The sequence below is a fragment of the Melanotaenia boesemani genome, chromosome 5 (assembly GCF_017639745.1).
Source record: "Melanotaenia boesemani isolate fMelBoe1 chromosome 5, fMelBoe1.pri, whole genome shotgun sequence".
Taxonomy (NCBI): domain Eukaryota; kingdom Metazoa; phylum Chordata; class Actinopteri; order Atheriniformes; family Melanotaeniidae; genus Melanotaenia; species Melanotaenia boesemani.
Genome location: NC_055686.1, coordinates 10,150,811 through 10,174,052, shown reverse-complemented (window position 1 = coordinate 10,174,052; position 23,242 = coordinate 10,150,811). Strand labels below are relative to the sequence as shown.

Below are 23,242 nucleotides of genomic sequence, written 5' to 3'. Positions count from 1 at the left end.
TTTGGTTGGGAAGTTAACCGAAGTTAACTATAACCCTTTTATTCAAGTTTTCTTTTATTGGTACAATACAGAAAAAATAAAAAGAAAGAAAAAATAATAAAATTCCCTTTTTGGGGCTTCCCTTTCAGTGAGGGCTAAAAAGTAGAATATAAGAAATAAGTATAAAGTAAAAGTTTTCTCACAAGGAGTGCTTTCCGCTTTCGCGGTCTAAGTCTTCTCCAATAATAAGTAAATCTCCCTGGGCAAAAGGGCAAAATCTATCCCAGCAAAGGGTGAAGTTCTTTAAAAATCTAACTAAGTCTCCACTAAGTCTCCGTAGAAAATCTGTAGAATCTCTGCAAAATCTCCGCAGCAGCTCCTCAAAATCTCCGGACAATCTGACTCTCTTCAAAATATCACCAGTATATATACATAACTTAAAAACCATCCCATCTGGTACCTTCCCACTTAGCAGAAAAAACACTCAAAACAACTCACTCAGTAATTTTCCATCGACAGAAAACAACTCAGAACCAACCCACTTAGTATTTTTCCATCAGCGGAAAAAGCATATGTGGGCATCCTGCAAGTTGGTCCCTCCTTCTGGGTTGCATCAGAGCTGAAGGAAAAGAAGACACTTTTCCCTGCCCCATTATCTATCTATTCTCACAGTTTTATACAAAGGCTGCTTGTTAATATTTTCTGAGTTTGCTGGGAAATTCCGCTCTGCTTTGGAGCGAGCAGATAAGAGGTAACTCCCTTGGCATAGTTTAGTTAGTTGTAAATAGTAGTATATGCTGGGATAATTTTATCAGAACATATTTTGTTTATTGGAATTGCTTCCTCACTTTATTAGCCTAGTAGGCCAGTTTGTTTTCACATGTGTTAGATATTCTTGGTTTTGTTTTCAGACTGGCTGGTTTTGTTTTAGTCAGTAAAGGTTTTGTTGTGTTCTTTTGTTTGAGCAGTTTCGCTACCCCCAGCATCTGTAATTTGCCACCATTTCATTCATGTTCAAATTTCCGGTTTTCACAATAAAAGTACTTGCTTCCATTTTAACATCCATCCGCAGGGCTTTCTTTTGTTACTCCTTCTTTATACCCTGAAAATTGGGTTGTAACACTTGCATTATTGTTTTTTTTTTTTTTTTTTTTGTAACACTCATTCATATTAGCTCATGTTACAGCTGTTCTACATTCATGTCCTGTAGTCAATTTAGCCATTACTGCCATTTTTTTTTTTTTTTTATTCTTTATTCAGGAGCACCAGGAACACTGACGTCCTTCAGTTTGTCATTTTTCCTTCCCCAAGGTTTATTTTAATAATTTCATTATGCAAACTGGAACTGATGTATTTACTTAATTGCTTTGCCCTGTTGTCTTATGTCAATAAAAAGTTTGTTTTTGAAAGGTTTCCCTTGTTTTCTTGTGCCTGTCGGTACCAGTCCCACCAGTAGGTCTGATGAGTCTTTTGTTAAACCAAGTAGTTACTCAGTGAGATGTTTCCTTTTACATTCAAAGCAAAGCAATTTTTTTGTACAGCACAATTCAACAACATGGTGATTCAAAGGGCTTTACAAAGACACTAAAAACATAAGAATAATTTAAAATAAAAAGACAAAAAGGGAAGAAAATAAACTAAGCATAATCATTTTTGTATTCAGTTTAAAAGAGACCGTGCAGATTTGGATTTACATACAGACCATTGAAATGCAGCTAAGAGACACAGTACTGTCTGATATTCGGTGCGGTGTACTACCACATGGCTGGCTTTAATAATTAGATGAAAGTAAACCCTAACAAGCCAATCATTTAACCTTACAAAAGTGAATTGTATGGGTGGTTATCAGTAAGAAATATAGAGGCTAATGAGGACTATCATGTCTGGTCTTTATTAAATGCTAGCTCGTTAGTTGAGATGGTGCTGGTTACACTTATTTAATCTATTGTCAAACATGACTTGATCGTCACTTAAATCAACATTAACATAATAATGCATTCACTGACAAAAGTATATGTGCAGAAATAATGTGTTTATTTAGTTTTCACCTCAGTAATCCAATCGCTGCTGTCTGTTCCATAGTATAGTCTAGCAGTGTGGGGTTTGTTGGGAACTATTTGAGGCTCCATGACCCACATGACCGCTATCACAACGAAGTCAATGGATGTCACAACTCTGAGTATATCGACGGCTCAGACTGAACAGCGTTCCAAGCAGTAGAGGCAGCAAAACTAAATGCTCATTTTCCCAGTTCAGTCCAGAATCTGGGAACATTTAAATGTTAAATATCACAAACACGTAGGATATCATGGTTATTGAAGAAGACCAGGGAGATATGTTGGAACTAATGCAAGTAGAGTCTTGTATGTCCGAGATAACCAGTCAAAGAAACTCAAAGAGAGACTCTCTGCTTTGGAGTGAAGCACAATAGTGAGTGAAACGACTACCATTATTAAGTCTTAAAGCACTACGATGGACAGTGTTTAGAGAATGAAGACATTATGACCAAACATCTCCATCTTTATCTGGTCTGATCAAGAGACGTTGCTCCAGAGGTCTTGTGGTTTATTCAGATCCAGCTTTACAAACCTAAACTGTGCTGCCATGTTCTTCTTTAATAGGTTTTCTCTGCAATCCTTCCAAACAAGCCGTACTTGTTCAGTCTTTTTGTAATTGGACTGTCATGAACTTTAACATTTAATTTGCTAACTGAGGCCTGGAGAGTCTGAGATGTAGTTCTTGGGTTTTTTACAGTTTTTCTCATTATTGCACGGTCTGGCCTTGGGGTGAACTTGCTGGGAACTCCACTCATGGGAAGATTGAATGTTTTCAGCTGGTTAGGACAGCATGATGCAGAAACTCAACCAGCTGAGACCTCAACCTACCACCTCCACCCAATCAATAGATGCTGGTATGAACAGGTTGTACTGGTTAACTGTAACCAACCACTCCCAGTACGAGATGCCATTAAGATGACTTTGTAAAACTGGTTTTGTTGGATTGTTTCTCTTCACGAGCAGGAAAACAGAAAACCTGGTGAGGCTGAAACATGCTTGCTAAACATATTTTAATTTTGTGTTAGGTTTAACTCTTTAATCCTCACATTTATAAATACATATTCCTAAAAATCTTCCAATCAATTCTTATAATAACCAAAAATAACCTGATATTTACAAGCTTTGTTTTCCATGTAGTTTACAGATCAAACTGCTACCAGAGCAGGTGGAGGAAACCTGAAATACAGACTCATACTGCTTCATTTCCTGGAATAAACAAACTCCTCCTTTCTCTCCAGCACAGAGTTCAGCTCTGACAGTTTATTTCCTGGTTCCTCCTCTTTCACTGATCTGACAGTTTAGGGATCGGTGTAATCTCTGGGCTGCAAACAGAGAGCTGACAAGTCAAACTACTGAAGATCAGTGTGTGAAAGTCAAAGAAGAGAAACTTGGGTTCAGCTTCTGTGACTGTAGGAAGAAGTCAATCTGATGAAACGCTGGTTCGTGTCGATCTGTAAAATATAGCAGCGAAGAAATAAGATGAATTCAGAAAAAATCTCTTGTTGCATCTGTCTGGATCTAGTGAAGGATCCGGTGACTATTCCCTGTGGACACAGCTACTGTATGGACTGTATTAAAACCCACTGGGATGAAGAGGATCAGAAGGGAATCCACAGCTGTCCTCAGTGCAGGAAAGTGTTCATACCGAGGCCTGTCCTGGAGAAAAATATCCTGTTAGCAGAGTTAGTGGAGGAGCTGAAGAAGACTGGACTCCAAGCTGCTCCAGCTGATCACTGCTATGCTGGACCTGAAGATGTGGCCTGTGATGTCTGCACTGGGAGGAAGCTGAAAGCCATCAAGTCCTGTCTTGTCTGTCGAGCCTCTTACTGTGAGAAACATCTCCAACCTCATTATGAAGCTCCAACATTTGAAAAACACAAGTTAGTCAATACTTGTAGATACTTCAAGAGCCTGAAACAGAGCATCTGTTCTCGTCATGATGAGGTGATGAAGATTTTCTGTCGTACTGATCAGCAGAGTATCTGTTATCTCTGCTTAATGGATGAACATAAAGGTCATGAAACAGTTCCAGCTGCAGCAGAAAGAGCTGAGAAGCAGAAGGAGCTGGAGGTGAGTCGACAACAAATCCAGCAGAGAATCCAGGACGGAGAGAAAGATGTGAAGCTGCTTCAACAGGAGGTGGAGGCCATCAATGGCTCCGCTGATAAAGCAGTGGAGGACAGTGAGAAGATCTTCACTGAGCTGATCCGTCTCATCCAGAAAAGAAGTTCTGATGTGAAGCAGCAGATCAGATCCCAGCAGGAAACTGAAGTGAGTCGAGTCAAAGAGCTTCAGGAGAAGCTGGAGCAGGAGATCACTGAGCTGAAGAGGAAAGACGGCGAGCTGGAGCAGCTCTCACACACAGAGGATCACAACCAGTTTCTACACAACTACCCCTCACTGTCAGCACTCAGTGAGTCTACACACTCATCCAGAATCAATATTCGTCCTCTCAGATACTTTGAGGATGTGACAGCAGCTGTGTCAGAGACCAGAGATAAACTACAGGACATCCTGACAGAGAAATGGACAAACATCTCACTGGCAGTCACTGATGTGGATGTTTTACTGCCTGAACCAGAACCAAAGAGCAGAGATGGATTCCTAAAATATTCAACAGAAATCACACTGGATCCAAACACAGCAAACACACATCTGTTATTATCTGAGGGAAACAGAAAAGTAACAAAAATGAATCAACAACAGTTTTATTCTAGTCATCCAGACAGATTCATTGATTGGCGTCAGGTCCTGAGCAGAGAGAGTCTGACTGGACGTTGTTACTGGGAGGTGAAGTGGAGAGGAAGAGGAGTTTATGTAGCAGTCGCCTACAAGAACATCAGCAGATCAGGAAACTCAGATGAATGTGCTTTTGGATGGAACAACAAATCTTGGTCATTATGTTGTGAAACAAACAGTTACACATTTTATCACAACAAAGTCCAAATTGATGTGTCAGGTCGTCCTTCCTCCAGAATAGGAGTGTATCTGGACCACAGAGCAGGTATTCTGTCTTTCTACAGCGTCTCTGAAACCATGACTCTCCTCCACAGAGTCCAGACCACATTCACTCAGCCGCTCTATGCTGGACTCTGGTTAGGATCAGAAACCACTGCTGAGTTCATTAAATAGAGAAACTACTGCAGCTTCAGGCAGGTTGTGTTTAGACATGATGGATTTTCTTCTGTTTGCTTTAATTTTCTTCAAAGAGCCGTAACATCTTAAATATTGTAAAGTTTATTAAATGCCTGAAACCCAAATGTGTTTTGTAAAAACTCTTTTAATGAACTTCATGTCAGACCCAAAAGTTTAAAACAAAGAGTTAAAATAAAGAACTGGCCTCACTTCTCCAGTAACTTTGGGGTGGACTGAATGTTAAGATAAAATACATCTTCCTTCATTAAATGTCAAAGAATTACATCAGTTTAATCAATTAATAGAACTTTACATGTTTAGTTATGAATATTTGATCAATCTTGTTGTCTTTATTTCTTATTTTTCGTCGATTTGATTGATAATTATTGGCTAATTAAAATGCTGCAGTGATGAGTTTGTTAAATGCTCAGAGTTTGAAGTCTTTTCAGTTCTTTGAGACATTTTTACAGCTGCTCAACTATGAAAATTTATTGGGTTTTCATATTTGATCTGAAACTCAAATTTGTGGCTGTGTGAAATATTCTAATAAAATCTTTTTTTTTAATTCTTATGATCATAATGGACATAACTTCTAAATCTTACTAATGAAAATGCAAAACAAGTTGTTTTCTGCAGCTGTTGTAAAGGACTCACATCTGCTGGATTGGGATTAAAATGTGTTTTTAAAAGGAGCAAACTTAAAGCTGTTAGAATAATACAGCGGCAAATATTCACACATGTGGATGGTTGTACAAACTTTATTTGCACACAGTGAACAAATCGGAGCTGCTGCTCCAGGATTCTTCCTTCTCCTCCAGGACCTCAGCACACCTCTGCAGGTAAAGACAGAGTGATTACCGGTGTTTGTCCACCACCACGTATGGTTGAAATAAGTGTCAGTTTTTGTATTAAAACATGAATGCGTCTTAATATACAGCTAAATATCTGCTACTTAGATATTTTTTCTACTCACAAAAACACAACAGCTGCAGAAACTGCCTCTCGTGTTCAGGACATTTATCCTGTGGCCGTCCTCTAAATCAGTGGTTTTCAAACTTTTTGAGCCACAACCCCCAAGATAAGATGCATTGTTGTTTATGACCCCACCCCCATGCGACGACTTACTGATTAATTGTGTGATGCATTAAATAGGTCCTCCTGCAGCGTCCTCTAAATGTAAGGCTTGAAAACTTGTCAGAATCTTCATAAATAAGGAGGATAAAATGGTTTCTGGTGGTTCCCCGCTGTGATGAAGCACCTACATGCCCAATATCAGCATCTTGCACAGAGATAATGTCAGATTCAGGTTTTGGTATGTGTACTTACTTTGTTGTTTATGTATTATTGTCTTAAAAACATTAATGTGCTAATTTCAAAGATTTAGCAGGTAACAAACAAACAGTTTATTTAAATCCAGGTGAAAGACCCATCTGTTCTCTACTGCATTTAATTAGTTTTTATTAAAAAATCATGTTTAAATACTGTTTTTAGTCAAATGTTCTATTTTCTTTCTCTGTTGTTCTAATTTGAAATTATGCTTCTTATTATCTGATTTTTCAATGTTTCTCTAAAGCACTTTGAATCGTTGAGCTGTGCTATACAAATAAACTTGCCTTGCCTATTCAATAATGGTTTCATTTAGACAGCCCTGGAAAAAAAACAAATCCCAAATTAATTTGATAAATGTAGGCTACATATGTTTTACAATCAAAGCCTGAAATTATGTTGTGACCTCCATTGGGGTCCCGACCCCCAGTTTGAAAACCACTGCTCTAAATGTAGGGCTTGAAAACAGTCAAAGTGTTACAGTCAGTCATGCCACTCACAGCCAGTCACTCCATTTCATCCTCACTTCCCTGATCCTCCACACCTGTTCCCGATCCGATCATCAGCATCAAGTCAACCTGCCACACCTGTCTTCCTTTGTTTCCCCAGTCCTCTATACTGCAGCACCTCAGTTACTCGCTGTCGGACCTTAACCTACGCACCTTACGGACTCACTCCATCTCTGTTCCGGACTTCCTCAAACCCCGTTGCCTTCTCCAGTATCCGTACTAGTATGATTCTTCCTCTAAGTGCTGATCTGTAATAAAGTATAGTTCACCTGCTCTTGTCTCCTTGGAGTCCTGTGTTAACACAAAGTTTATAAATAAGCAGGATAAAGTGTTTTTTGGTGGATTTGGTTCACTGCTGTGAGAAAACACCTACGTGGCCAAAATAAATTCCGTCACCAAGTTACTGGTCAATTCTGATTTTTATGTGTAAAAAAACAAACATACAAACACAAGCATTAATTCCACAGATTAATCTCTTTGTCCTATTAAAAAGTCTCTGTATTGGTATCGGTTATACTGGTCCTGTATTTACTGGTTATCAGATCAATACCTAATTGTACAGTATCACACACACTAGTTTCCAACAAAAACTGAAATGAAAACCTGCCAACGGTGAAAACTGTTGATGTACTGAGAACATCTGAAGTTCATCTGTCCATCTTCAGCTGATGAGGAGGCATAAAAATCTCATAGCTACATGATTTTATCTTCATGGGGTCAAGTTATGTGCTAATGTTTTGCTTCAGAACAGGCAGAACCCAACATGTCCTAATGTTCAGATCCAGCTCCATGAAGATGTTTATCTGAACCTGACAGGTCGGTGCAGAGCCCAACTCACCTGATCTAGAATGGGATGAACTAAAACACCCAGTTCACTAAAAAATTCACTGTTCTTCTATAATGTTCTTCAAGTTAGATTTAATTACACATAATATTTATCTCCATAGATCAGGACACACTTCTGGATTTTAAAGAACACAGTGATAACATGTTGAGAGAAGAAGAAGATGAATGGATATAATAACATGAACATTATTTATGATGTAGGGCTGGGTGATGTGGTCTATACCTGATAAACCAATATTTACTGGCTTCATCCTGATACACGATGTATATCTTGATGTTTTTAAATCTCCTCTAAAATACTTTGTACATGATGAATTCAGCATTATCGTGCATAAAATGACACCAGTAGTATTTCAGTAAACTCCGTAAAATTTGACTTCATTGTGATTTTTCACTTTTAATAAACTTTTTATTCTGAACCAGGGACCTGCTCTCATAAACTTAATAAAAACCAGTGTTTCCCCAACCATCAGGGGTCACCCCAACCCCCAACATTAACCCCCACCACCCCAAGAAGATCAAGTTTATTTTATTTTCTATAATTACTTAAATAATATTTTTTAGTTTTTAATGTAATTATTTTATATTAAAATATTTTCTTATTATTTATGTTAAGATCTATTTTGTACCAGACCACAGCAGAAGTAATCTAAGGTTCCCTTTCCTCTAGAACAGGTTTATATTTTGTTCTTTTATTATAAAAAGTAAACAGCCTGATCTTTTGTAACTTATTCTCATGATGACATGTAATTATGTCGCATCATGTCTCTGCGTGCAGAATGCACACTAGAGATGTGACGTTCATGAACGAATCGATTCTTTTGAACGGCTCTGGTAAATGACCGATGAGAATCGAGTCACAGTAGTGAGCCGTTCGTTTGAGATCCGTTCATTTTTATATACAAATTGCCCACGCAATGTGACATGGAAGTCTGATTTCCGACATGCTCAATTCACCTGAATGCATCGCAGAGCAGCTCTAGGGTGGAGCTAAAGGTAATGCGGGAACAACGAAGTAAACACTACGGTACAAAAGGGGATTAATTAATGAGCATTGCCGAACTCGGGGGGAAAAAAGAAAACAAAAAAAACAAAACAAAACAAAAAAAACTCTCCAATAAGATGCGCAAACGGAGCAGCATTTGGATGCACTTTTCTGTTGAAAGCCAAGGTAAGGCAAAGTGCAATATTTGCCAGAAAAGCCTATCTTTCAAGTCAGTCAATTTTGCGTGGAAGCTAATTGTAGCCAGCTCAGTTTTATTTGTGCCACAAAGTCTTGTTAAGTGTGGGGATATGGGGCTACGGTAACCATGGAAACACAAGCCAACTTAAATATAATAACCAATATTTCAAGATAATTCCCACCAACAGAGTCTATATTAGTGGGGTGTGCCAGTTTTAATTTAAATTTTACCATATAATCACTACCACTGATTATTCCCTTTATAAATATGAGTTACCCTGCAATCTTTAAAAGAAAAAAAACAAAAAACAAAAATGAACGAGCCAGTCTTTTGAATGGCTCTTTGGAAGGAACGGATCCTCAAGATCCGGCTCCCTTCAAAGAGCCATAAATCCCATCTCTAATGCACACAGGTGAGCTACATTCCCATCAGCAGCGTCTGCAGTGATGTGGATTCTGCATCGGTCTGTGTGGTGAAAAAGGAAATGAAATGAAAGAAAAAGGTCTTGGCTTACCAGTAGATCTACATTCCTAAACTCATCCATTGTTCACAAGCTGTATGGGTACTGGCCGAAAGAACGAGATCACGAACACAAGAGGGAAAAATGAGTTTCCTCTGCAGGGTTCCCAGAGACAGGGTGAGAAGGTCGGTCATCCAGGAGGGGCTCAGAGTAGGATCACTGCTCCTCTGCATCAAGAAGAGCCAGATGAGGTGGCTCAGGTATCTGGTTAATATGCCTCTTTGACACCTCCCTAGTGAAGTGTTCCAGACACGTTCCACAAGGAGAAGGCCGGGGGAAGGCCCAAGACAATGTGGGGGGACTACATCTCACAGCTGGCCTGGGAGCACCTCGGGATCCACCCAGATGTGCTGAAAGAAAGGGCTGGGGAGAGGGAAATCTGGGCTTTCATGCTCAGACAACTGTCTCCTCAACCCAACCCTCAGTTAGTGGCAAGAGGATGGATGGACAGATGAATGGATGGATGGATGTTGCCGGGCATCCCGGGATGCTGGCTATGGAAAGATCCATTAGATAGATAACATGCTTAAAAAATGCCGTTAATTGAATGTTATTTAACTCATCTTGATTATACATTAGTTTTAATTAAGTATTTTCCTCAAAGTTTTGTGTTTGGAGAGTTTGACCTGTTAATCGTGTCTTAATTAATTATGCTTGAGTTAGCGTAGAACAGGGGTGTCAAACTCCGGTCCTCGAGGGCCGGTATCCTGCAGGTTTCCATTGTTTCCCTGATCTAACACACCTGAATAAAATCAAATGGATCCAACAGCTTCACAATAACCCATTCATTTCAGTGAGGTGTGTTAGATCAGGGAAACATGAAACCTGCAGGATACCTGCCCTCGAGGACCGGAGTTTGACACCTGTGGCGTAGGAGAAACGTGTTGCTGCTGCTCGTCTATTACAACACTGGACATGATAGCAGTAACACCGCGTCTTGTGTTCTGCATTATTCCCCTCTCAAGTAAAATCTTTATTAATGCATTTTATGCCTGAATTAATGTTCTTTGTGATTGAGGAAATTAGTTTGAAGTAAAGACTGTCTAAAGTAGTAGTTTTAGGCTTTATTTAAGTTTTACAGTTTTCTTGCTAGTCGCATCACATGGTGAAAGTAGCACTGCATTAGGTAGGTAGGGACGACTGTACCGATTGTGTGCAATGTTCAGTACTTAAAGAAGATAGGCTTTATTATAACTCACTCATTGTGACCTGTTATATATTCCCATATTGTTAACATGCTAATGCTAATGGCTTTAAAGGTAGAATGCATCAGTCTCTTTTATTGTAACTGTTATTTGGCATAATATTTTAATTCATGTCTATTAAGTTAATTTTGTTATATTTTCATGTCAGAATGTGATGTATTGTTGAAAAGTGTGTTCTTGTAAAAACCACATTACAACATGTCTTGTGTTTGTTCTGCATTATTCTCCTCTCAGGGGTGTAACACCCCCACATTTCATAAAATCACACATCTGGAGGGAGCTTGGCATGAAGCCACTGCTCCTCCATACTGAAAGGACTCAGCTGAGGTGGTTTACATAAGTTCATCATTAATGAGTCATTGTGCAGAACTTCACAGGCTGTTGGATGCATTTAATTTGGGTCAGGTGTGTTGGAGCAGAGACACATTGAAAACCTACAGGACACTGGCCGAGAGGTTCAGGTTTGCTGATCCCTGAGCTACACATCGATATCAGTGTCCAGGGTCTGTATATCTGTCACTCTGACCCTCACCAAGCAGACGATGAAGACTATGAATCCAAACACTGACCTTGACAACCAGCTTTAAAAATGAGACATAGAATTTCAAAAGCAATGATTTCTCTAATTTTTTAATTAAATTATTATGGGATTAACTATTGTACAGTTTAGTACTGTGTAATACCAATCTCAGTTGTGGAGGCTTTGGTACGTTTGTCTTCCTGTGGTTGCTGACTGATTTATATTCTTTAAGAAGTGTGATTTTTTTTTTTACTCTGGTTTTATCTTTTCATCTTGGAGCCTGAGTCTGTAATAAAGATTGAAATGAATTAAATAAAACTATATTAGCCAGAATGATCAAAAACTTCAAACATGCTGATTATGAGCAGTTCTGTCATTAATATCACACGATTCTCCATCACAATAACAAATAAAGATGGAAACTTAACAATAGAGAAAATCCTATCTGATGTTTTAATAACTTTGAAAAAGTGTTTTATAAAATGAATTTGATGAACTTCTCACAATCTTAAGTTGTTTTAAAAGTGTATTTGAAATTTATTTTAGTTCCCATAATCTACTTTTTTATTACTCAATTTTATTGTAGGTTTTCTTTTCTTTTCTGATATTTATTGTTTCAACATTTTAGTCTTAAATCGCCGTATATGGAAAACATTGCTAATGATCATGTTATAAACGCAGTGATGCCTAGTTGGTTAGCTGTTTACAGACAATTCCTGTAGTTTGTTTAGCAACTAAATAAAAAATTAAATATCTACATGAAAATGTTGAAGCTCCTTTAAACCATTACAGAAGTACATATCAGGGTCCTGAAACAGAGATAAAAATGAATATGCTCTCTACTCGTGTTTTTACTCTTTATACCTAAACTCATCAGTTGTTTCAGGTCCTAAACCAAGTCCAGCACAGAGCGGCTGAGTGGATGTGGTCTGGATGCAGCTCAAACATTAGACCAGTCCCTAAACTGTCAGATCTTTGAAAGACAAGGCACCAGGAGATACCCTGTCGGAACTGAACTCTGTGGGAAGAAAGGAGGAGTTTGTTTATTTCTGGAATTTAAGTATTTTGAGCTGACATTAATCTTTCTAAATGTTTTCCACTTGCATTTGAAATCTGCATAAGTTAAAAATGTGATTTTCAGTAAATGGTAAACAATCTGTATTTATACAGCGCTTTACTGTACCTGGAACGATCCCCAAAGCACTTTACATTATACATCACATTTACCCATTTACACACACATACACACACTGATGGCGGAAGCTGCCATGCAAGGCGCTCAACTACGACCCATCAGGAGGAATTTGGGGTTCGGTGTCTTGCTCAGGGACACCTCGACATGAACTCGACAGGCCGAGGATCGAACCGGCAACGCTCAGGCTACAAGACGACCGCTCTACCCACTGAGTCGCAGTAAATAAGTTTACATCTTTAATTCATAATGATATTATGTTTGATTGTTGCCCATTATTTATGCTGGTGTGAAGGGACCTGGACTTCTTTTTCTTGATTCATGAAGACGTTTCATCTCCCATCGTAAAGGCTCCTTCAGCTCTGTTCACTTCTCATTTTTTACTTTTATGTGACCAACATTTCCATTAAGATTTTTAAAGGTGTATTTAACTCTGGTTTCAAACAGCATGAGACTTAAAATAATCAGGCTTTTCAGTCTCTCCAAATAAACTCCAATGTAAGCGATGACACACTGAACATTGCAGGTCCTTGAAACCTCATCATGTAGTACTTTGTATTTTGCTGCCATCTAGGTGTCATCTGATGGTACTAAAATGCATAACCTGCAAGCTCTAAAACTCCAGAAACAATATTTAGATAAAAACTTGATGTTGAAGGAAGAAAAACTTTATGGTAATTTATTCAGATATTTTAGATTTATTTTCTGTAGTCTTACTTTTTTTTATCCACCTCCATCAACACAAAGAAGAAAATTAAAAAGATTCAACCATTTTTCCAGATCTCATGTTTCTCATTAGCAGGTCTCACTGTGAGAGAATCTCACGCAGGAAGTCTTTATACTGCTGGACAGATTCTGTTCTAGTTCATCATTAATGTGTTTGAATGATGCAGAAACCTGTTTAAACTCCACCTGCTCTCACCAAATAACCAGCTGGTAGGGCTGGGCGATAAATCGATAAAATCGATAAATCGAATTTTCCATTTCTGGAGATTAATTTTTTTGAAAATCTGGATTTTTTTCCATAGTTAGTTAGCAGCAGACAAAGTCCTCCCTCCACACCAGAACGGTGTTTGTCTGACAGATTTTCAGTAAAGTGACCCTTCACTCATGCCTGGGATTTAGCTGTACGTATAACTGCAGTGAGAAATGCTGCAAACCCTTGTTAAGAGACAACCTTCAACAGGGGAATTATTCCTGCAGTGGATCCTGTATAAGGATCCAGATGGAAAGAGATCACGGATGCATTGTGTCGCATATTTCAATGTAAGATATGAAGTCGTTTATATGGTGGAAGAGCTATGACATTATATGCTTTATTTTTGCTAACATCCATCTATATAAACAAATGAATGTTTTAATAAGTTTATTTATGTTTTGTAAAAGAAAAGAAAAAAAAATCGATTAAAATCGGAAATCGGATTTGGTTATAAAAAATCGGAGATTTTATTTTTAGGCCATATCGCCCAGCCCTACCAGCTGGTGAAAACAAATAACATGTAACTTTGATTTATCTCTGATTTTTACTGACAAATGTCATAGGAAAAAAAAAATAAAATAGATAAAAAAATAAATAAATCTGGGCCCTTCGCTCTGACTGCTCTGGATGATATTTGCCCACCGGGGCAGGTGCCCTGTGAGCGCGGGGACTGGCTGGGGCCTCCCTGCCACCCTCTGGGTGGGTCTTCATGGTGGGATTGCTTGTGTTCTTGCTCCAGGATTACTGCTGATGGCCCAGGTTTCTGGGCCACCCTAGTTTGCCACTAACCTCTGTAGAGACATGGATACATTTGCACAATCACACTCACCACTCCTCATCATTGATCACTCCTCATTCTTCATCCTCTGCATGCTGACACAGTCAGAGTTGTCCAGTGGGTTTATACACTAAAAGATACTTTGGTTTAGTTTTTTTGTGTGTGTTTCTGGTACACTGGTTGTTGTTGTGGTACATGTTTGTTTTTTTTATTTTATTTATTTATTGGTTGATGTTATTTTAGTTGTTTATTTATTTTTCGAACTCCTGATGACTGCCAGTTTAGTTTAGGAAATTTTTGTTGTGTTTTTGTTCGGTGTAGCAGTTGGTTGTCTGCTACACACACACACTAACTTTAAAACTAACACTATATACACAAGACCGGCTCTAAATGTAAGTGCGTACAATATGGATTGCTGAATGTGAGGAGTCTAGATTTACAGAAGTAATAATGAAGTTCCCATTTTGTTCAATATCTATCCAAGCAGGATGTGTCAAGTTCAATATTAATACTTTCAAATAAAAACTCCAGGAGAAGGCATGAGGTGAAACGATGAGACAGGGTTCCCTCAGGATTACAAATTTATTTAAAATTCACAGTATTTCAGAGAATTTAATAAAGTAAGCTGTAACCAAGAACACAAATTAGTTTAAAAGAGGACGTATTCAAATTGTTAAAAAAAAAAAAAGGGTAAATAAAATACATAAAACAGACTAAAATTCATGCTAGTGAGGAGGATTGCTGCTACAGGCGATGGAGTTACAACTACAGCGGTCAGGTCCTAACCGCCACTGCAGCACTGGGCATTATAACACAATAAAATATGCAAATCACAGAAAAATGCTAAACCCCCAAAATAATACAAACCACACGGGAGGGGTCCATGTCAAACCCTAACCACCACTCTCCAAGGCCCAGTTAGCTACAATCAACCTCTGGAGCTCAACTTCTACTGGTGTATAAAAAACAGGGCATCTCCTGAGGGAACTTAAGAGAAAAATAGTAAAACTAAAGCAATAAAAACAGAACAAACCAGCAGCAGTGATATGGCTGGTATCTAAAAAGAGGAAAAAACCTTTAAAATGAAGGAAAGATTTCTAAATAAAAGCAGCCAACATTGCAACTAAACAAAAATACCTTCCAACAGATGGACAACATAAAACCCATATAAAAGCTTTTTAGAGCAACTGGAAACCTGAAACAAGAATTAAAATTTCAAAATGAAATTCTTACTGAGGTCACACGCTGCAGCAACTCAAAACCCTAAAGACCACACATCGTGGAAACAGCTGTTTGGTCAGGCTCATATAAACATGGCTAAACTTTGAATCAGAAATGGTGGGGGGGCAGATCAGTCCAAGTATCAATATCGATACTAAAATTGGTATCGATACTGATCAACGCATGTGTAAAAATACTTTAGTTTCATTGTGTTTCCTCTATGTGCTGCTGCTTTTCATCATAGAAGCGACCTGGTTGTCTGTGTCTGTCTAAAGGACCATTTATGTTCTACGCAAAAGACGGATACAAAGCATTTTATCCGTCTTCTGTGTCCTTTACGTGCTTAACTTCACAGCTCTTGCGAATCCGTACCATGATGGGACAAACATTGTAGTACCACTGGAAACGGTGGGGGCCATGTTGAGCAGTATAGCTGATATGTGGAACCAGAAAGGAACAAAGAGGAAGAAAAAAACCCTGCATTGTATTTATTGGCTTCATAATAGTTTAAATCAGTAGTTTGATTTGTTGTTAAGGAGTAAAGCACAATGGTGAGTGAGACGACTACCATTAATAAGTCTTAAAGTACTACGATGGACAGTGTTTAGAGAATGAAGACATTATGACCAAACATCTCCATCTTTATCTGGTCTGTTCAAGAGACGTTTCTCCAGAGGTCTTGTGGTTTATTCAGATCCAGCTTTACAAACCTAAACTGTGCTGCCATGTTCTTCTTTAAGAGGTTTTCTCTGCAATCCTTCCAAATAAGCCGTACTTGTTCAGTCTTTTTGTAATTGGACTGTCTTGAACTTTAACATTTAACTTGCTAACTGAGGCCTGGAGAGTCTGATATGTAGTTCTTGGGTTTTTTACAGTTTCTCTCATTATTGCACGGTCTGGCCTTGGGGTAAACTTGCTGGGAACTCAACTCATGGGAAGATTGAATGTTTTCAGCTGGTTATGACAGCATGATGCAGAAACTCAACCAGCTGAGACCTCAACCTACCACCTCCACCCAATCAGTAGCTGCTGGTATGAACAGGTTGAAGTATTGGTTAACTGTAACCAAACACTCCCAGTACGAGATGCCATTAAGATGACTTTGTAAAAGTGGTTTTGTTTTATTGTTCTTAGAATCTTCCTGTTGTTTCCAAAACATGAGCTCCTCTTCAAGAGCAGAAAAATGAACAAACTGGTGAGGCTTAAACATTCTTGCTAAGCATATTTTAACTTTGTGAAGTGAAGGTTTAATATGATGAACCTGGTGATGCAATGGATGGGTCTATTTGTATGATGCGCTGTCAATGTCCTAAAAAACACATTTAGATCTGATGCATTTCTCCCTTTATTGATCGTCTTTCATGGTTCACATGCTTTTAATGTATTAGACAGGATGCGGCAGTAAACTTATTGAACTAAACAAGTAATCAGTAATGTAGCATACTGAAGCTTAACATGTACACACGTTTAACTGTTAAGTTCAGCATTCAACAAAAACTACAGCTACCCAGCCCTCCTCTCTCTACCAAAAACCACTGTGTCTGAATGGAAACTCATTCTTAACAGTTCAACCTGTCACTTACCACATCCACGTCACCCCACGATGCACATTACCATGACAACGGCATGGGGGCGGCATGGCTCAGTGGGTAGAGTGGTCGTCCTACAGCCCAAGGGTTGCCGGTTCGAGCCCGGCACGGAGAGCTCATGTCAAGGTGTCCCTGAGCAAGACACCGAACCCCAAATTGCTCCTGATGGGTCATGGTTGAACGCCTTGCATGGTAGAATGGGTGAATGTGACGTAAATGTAAAGCGCTTTGGATAACATTTACAACCAAATAAAACAAATCATCCACCCAGTGATCATTACTCCAAACACGTTTTATGGCTCCTACAGAAAGCAAAGTGAAATTAATCTTATTTATAGTTGTGCTGCTTTAACATGAAATTATTATACACTATGTTTCTCAACATACATATATATATATATATATATATATATATACATACATAAACCAAAAACAAACTGATATTTACAAGCTTTGTTCTCCATGAGCTACCAGAGCAGATGGAGGAAGCATGAAATACAGACTCATACTGTTTCATTTCCTGGAATTAACAATCTCCTCCTTTCTCTCCAGGATACAGTTCAGCTCTGACAGAGTATTTCCTGGTTCCTCCTCTTTCACAGATCTGACAGTTTAGGGATCGGTGTAATCTCTGTGCTGCAAACAGAGAGCTGACAAGTCAAACTACTGAAGATCAGTGTGTGAAAGTCAAAGAAGAGAAACTTGGGTTTGTCTTCTGTGATTGTAAGAAGAAGTGAATCTGATGAAACGCTGGTTTGTGTCGATCTGTAAAATATAGCAGCAAAGAAATAAGATGGATTCAGAAAGAATCTCTTGTTCCATCTGTTTGGATCTACTGAAAGATCCGGTGACTATTCCCTGTGGACACAGCTACTGTATGAACTGTATTAAAACCCACTGGGAAGAAGAGGATCAGAAGGGAATCCACAGCTGTCCTCAGTGCAGGAAAACGTTCATACCGAGGCCTGTCACATGGTTAGTCTTAGACGAGACCTTGGTTCAAAATGGCAGGTCTCGCCTAAGACTAACCATGTGACCCAAGCTAATGAGCTGTCTGCTTTCCACACAGTCACCGGGTGGTGCTAAAACATTGTACATATATGAAACATGTAACATCACATTATATATTTATTTAATTATAAACTAAACAGCTCTCCATACATTACAGCTTAAGGATCACAATGGATCTACAAAATTACAAAAGCTTTATTCACTGGTATCTGGAACTGAAAAATCCAGTATTTTGTTTTATGATTAAATTGTCAAGAGCTAAGAGTTATCTTTACATTAACATATGTGTACATTTCCACATGTGTGTAGTAATCACCTTATAATGAATGAACCAAACCTGTTAATCTGTAGCAGGCAGCGAAATAAAGAGCTTTAACTAAAACTAGTTCCAGATCATCACGTGCACCCATAGTTTATTATCAACCAGAGAAAAGAAATCGCTCTATTTTAGTGAGATTGGAAGCCTCAAGATAATAAAATATATACAATTATTTCTTTTGTTCCCAAAGGCTGAACGTGCAGCGCTGCAGGTGTCTACTTGGATTCTTGAGGTTCTTCACTCTCTGACACAAAAAACAAACCAGGACGCGTGGTGAAAGTAGAAAATGCACCCCCCCCCCCCCCCCCCCTTTTTTTTTTAATAATGAATAAACTATATACATGTGAATATAAAAATAATAATAAAAATAATATTTTGAGACATTCATCAAGCATTTGGATTTTCTTAATTTTATTGAATCTTGGTCAACATTTATATTTTTAAACACACTGTAATGTATTAAACATCATCCACTGACTGTCATTTACCTGGAAGTTCCAGTAAAGTCCATATTTCATCAACTCTGTTTGCATGCATAAAAGTGGTGCTCATACAACATAAAAAGCAGCTTTTTACCACAAAGAATCCACATGATGTCAAAGATGCACTTGATCTTCCAGAAAAGTGGGACTGCTTCTGAATGCACTACATATATCACAAATATATGAGATTATGTACTTAACACTGTTGAGCGTTACTTTAGATACACGTTGGATAGTTTTGTTACTGAAATCCACATTAGAGGCTCTGACTGTTGGGCCTCTCTGTCGCTACAAAGGATAAAAATGGAGAGACTGCACTTTTTTCAGACACCTTCTCAGAATATTCTGTTCAGAAAAACGCCCAGCACTGTTTAAACTGATGTCTGTAGCTAACAATCGTTTCAATGTTTACAAAAGTTTAGCAGTTATATCAAGTCAACTTTATTTCTAAGCACATTTCAAAACCACATATGTTGATCAAAGTGCTGTACAACTAAGAGTCATAAAATAGAAATAAATAACATTTTGGAGGCATAAATAATAAAACAAAATATAAAAGAAATAAAAGACTATGAAAACACAAGCATGGAAGAAATAATCAGCCAAAATGCCAAAACTGGTTTAAAAGCAAGAGAATAAAAATAAGTTTTTAAACAGGACTGGACAGAAAAAAATATAAAAACAGGTCAGGTTTTAATTTGGTTTTCTTGTTTTTGTCTGAATTCTGTAAATAGGAAAGGAAAATCAGTTCAGTGTTTTCGATTTTGGTTTAAAACAAACAAAAAAAAAAGCTTGAATGTACACAGACTGACTTCTTTTTCATGGTTCTTGAAGAAGTTTTATCTCCCATCTTAAAGGCTGTTTGAACTTAGTTCAGGTCTCATTTTTTACTTTTTTGTGACCAACATTGTCCATTAAGATTTTAAAAGATGTATCTAACTCTCTGGTTTCAAACAATACGAGACAAAAAATGATTAGCCTTTTTTAGTCTCTCCAAAAAAATCCAATTCAAACGATGACACTGATCATTGCAGGTGTTGAAACCTCATTATGTGCTACATTGTATTTTGCTGCCATCTAGTGTTCATCTGATGGTACTACAGCTGACAGACTAATAACAGATCATGTTAGTATTCTGCCATTCAAATAAAGTTTAAAACCTAGATATTTAGCTGTGTATTAAGAACTTTCATGCTACAAAAAAACTGAGACTTATTTCAAACATATGTGGTGGTGGACAAACACCGGTAATCACTCTGTCTTTACCTGCAGAGGTGTGCTGAGGTCCTGGAGGAGAAGGAAGAATCCTGGAGAAGCAGCTCCAATGGATCATTTATTGGATCAAATATTCATAATTGTAAAGTTAAAATGTAAAGTTCTATTAATTAAATAAACTTGATGTAATTCTTTTTCATTTTAATGAAGGAAGATGTATTTTATCTTAACATTCAGTCCACCCCAAAGCTACTGGAGCAGAGAGGCCAGTTCTTTATTTTAACTCTTTGTTTTAAACTTTTCAGTTTGACATGAAGTTCATTAGAAACACTTTTGAAAGTTTGACTAAAGTCTGTTTTTGTTTCTTCAACGTTCAACTCTACACGTTTCTTAGTGTTAAAGTTAATATGCAGATTGGTTCTGTTTTTTAAGTTTGAGTTTCAGACATTTAATGAACTTTACAATATTTAAGATGTTACGGATCTTTGAAGAAAATTAAAGAAAGCAGAAGACAATCCATCATGACTAAACACAACCTGCCTGAAGCTGCAGCAGTTTCTCTATTTCATGAACTCAGCAGTGGTTTCTGATCCTAACCAGAGTCCAGCATAGAGCGGCTGAGTGAATGTGGTCTGGACTCTGTGGAGGAGAGTCATGGTTTCAGAGACGCTGTAGAAAGACAGAATACCTGCTCTGTGGTCCAGATACACTCCTAATCTGGAGGAAGGAGGACCTGAGACTGGAGTTTTGACTTTGTTGTGTTGAAATGTGTAACTGTTTGTTCCACATTGTAATGACCAAGACTTGTTGTTCAGTCCAAATCCACACTCATATGAACCCCTATCTCTACTGATGTTCTTGTAGGCGACTGCTACATGGACAAACCTTCCTCTCCACTCCACCTCCCAGTAACAACGTCCAGTCAGACTCTCTCTGCTCAGGACCTGATCGTAATAAGTGAATCTATCTGGATGACTAGAATAAGACTGTTGTTGATTCATTACTGTTACTTTTCTGATTCCCTCGGATAATAACAGATATGTGTTTGCTGTGTTTGGATCCAGTGTGATTTCTGTTGAATATTTTAGGAAGTCATCTCTGCTCTCTGGTTCTGGTTCTGGTTCAGACAGTAAAACATGCACATCAGTGACTGCCAGTGAGATGTTTGTCCATTTCTCTGTCAGGATGTCCTGTAGTTTATTTCTGGTCTCTGACACAGCTGCTGTCACATCCTCAAAGTATCTGAGAGGACGAATATTGATTCTGGATGAGTGTGTAGACTCACTGAGTGCTGACAGTGAGGGGTAGTTGTGTAGAAACTGGTTGTGATCCTCTGTGTGTGAGAGTTGCTCCAGCTCGCCGTCTTTCCTCTTCAGCTCAGTGATCTCCTGCTCCAGCTTCTCCTGAAGCTCTTTGACTCGACTCACTTCAGTTTCCTGCTGGGATCTGATCTGCTGCTTCACATCAGAGCTTCTTTTCTGGATGAGACGGATCAGCACAGTGAAGATCTTCTCACTGTCCTCCACTGCTTTATCAGCGGAGCCATTGATGGCCTCCACCTCCTGTTGAAGCAGCTTCACATCTTTCTCTCCGTCCTGGATTCTCTGCTGGATTTGTTGTCGACTCACCTCCAGCTCCTTCTGCTTCTCAGCTCTTTCTGCTGCAGCTGAGACTGTTTCATGACCTTTATGTTCATCCATTAAGCAGAGATAACAGATACTCTGCTGATCAGTACGACAGAAAATCTTCATCACCTCATCATGACGAGAACAGATGAGCTGCTGGAGATTCTTGGAGGGGTTCACCAACTTGTGTTTCTGTAATGGTGGAGCTTCATAATGAGGTTGGAGATGTTTCTCACAGTAAGAGGCTGGACAGACCAGACAGGACTTGGTGGCTTTCAGCTTCCTCCCAGTGCAGACATCACAGGCCACATCTTCAGGTCCAGCATAGCAGTGATCAGCTGGAGCAGCTTGGAGTCCAGTCTTCTTCAGCTCCTCCACTAACTCTGCTAACAGGATGTTTTTCTCCAGGACAGGCCTCGGAATGAACGTTTTCCTACACTGAGGACAGCTGTGGATTCCCCTCTGATCCTCTTCATCCCAGTGGGTTTTAATACAGTCCATACAGTAGTTGTGTCCACAGGGAATAGTCACCGGATCCTTCAGTAGATCCAGACAGATGGAACAAGAGAATTTTTCTGAATCCATCTTCTTTCTTTGCTGCTATGTTTTACAGATCAACACAAACCAGCGTTTCATCAGATTCACTTCTTACAATCACAGAAGCCGAACCCAAGTCTCTCTTCTTTCACCTTCACACACTGATCTTCATAAGTTTGACTTGTCAGCTCTCCGGTTGCAGCACAGAGATTACACCGATCCCTAAACTGTCAGATCAGTGAAAGAGGAGGAACCAGGAAATAGTCTGTGAGAGCTGAACTCTGTGCTGGAGAGAAAGGAGGAGATTGTTTATTCCAGGAAATGAAGCAGTATGAGTCTGCATTTCAGGTTTCCTCCACCTGCTCTGGTAGCAGTTTGATCTGTAAACTACATGGAAAACAATTATATATTTATATATATATATGTATGTATAAACACACACATGTTTAGAAACATAGAGTATAATGATTTCATGTTGAAGTAGCACAAACATAAATAAATGAATTTCACTTTGCTTTCTGTAGGAGCCATATAACGTGTTTGGAGTAATGATCTCTGGGTGGATGATTTGTTTTTTTTTTTGTTTTTTTTTAACCCTGTCCTGTCCAGCATCCTAACATACAGAACGGTGATCTGTGTGCCATATTTTGCTTGACAGATTTGCTCTACCAAGGGAAACATGTTATATACATGGCTGCCCTTGATATTTTTATTATTTTTATTGTAATCTTATTTTCTTTAGTCTTACATGTCAGTGCCGAACCTGACAGGGAGATAGAGGAAGAGAGAGAGAGAGAAAAAAAAAGGGAGAAAAGGACAGGATTAAAATGTGGAAATAACAGTTGTCTATGCTGCCCAGAACATATCACAAAAAAAAAAACAACAACATAAACTACCACAGTACTACATGATACCGAAAGAAAGATAGAATGATGATAATATAAAAAATTACAATAGTCATCAAACGTACCTGCAGATGAACGTACCAACACACAAACATCAGCTACATCTAG

At 38.6% G+C, this 23,242-nt stretch overlaps 4 protein-coding genes across 5 annotated transcripts in view; 1 reads left to right on the top strand and 3 right to left on the bottom strand.

Moving 5' to 3' along the window:
• The window catches only part of LOC121639776, a 565,698-nt gene that overhangs the window by 291,350 nt on the left and 251,106 nt on the right, over nucleotides 1–23,242 (bottom strand). The gene's annotated exons all lie outside the window — the stretch shown is intronic.
• LOC121639814 overlaps nucleotides 1–23,242 on the bottom strand; it is an 882,884-nt gene that overhangs the window by 628,776 nt on the left and 230,866 nt on the right. The gene's annotated exons all lie outside the window — the stretch shown is intronic.
• Nucleotides 3,198–12,700, top strand: LOC121639744 (tripartite motif-containing protein 16-like). The gene is made up of 2 exons (XM_041985210.1): nucleotides 3,198–6,076; nucleotides 12,690–12,700. Exon 1 carries the CDS (start codon nucleotides 3,516–3,518, stop codon nucleotides 5,166–5,168), a length of 1,653 nt encoding a protein of 550 aa, XP_041841144.1. The 5' UTR covers nucleotides 3,198–3,515; the 3' UTR covers nucleotides 5,169–6,076; nucleotides 12,690–12,700.
• On the bottom strand, nucleotides 18,799–22,454 carry LOC121639745 (tripartite motif-containing protein 16-like). The gene has a single exon (XM_041985211.1). The coding sequence runs from the start codon at nucleotides 22,275–22,277 to the stop codon at nucleotides 20,628–20,630; it is 1,650 nt and encodes a 549-aa protein (XP_041841145.1). The 5' UTR covers nucleotides 22,278–22,454; the 3' UTR covers nucleotides 18,799–20,627.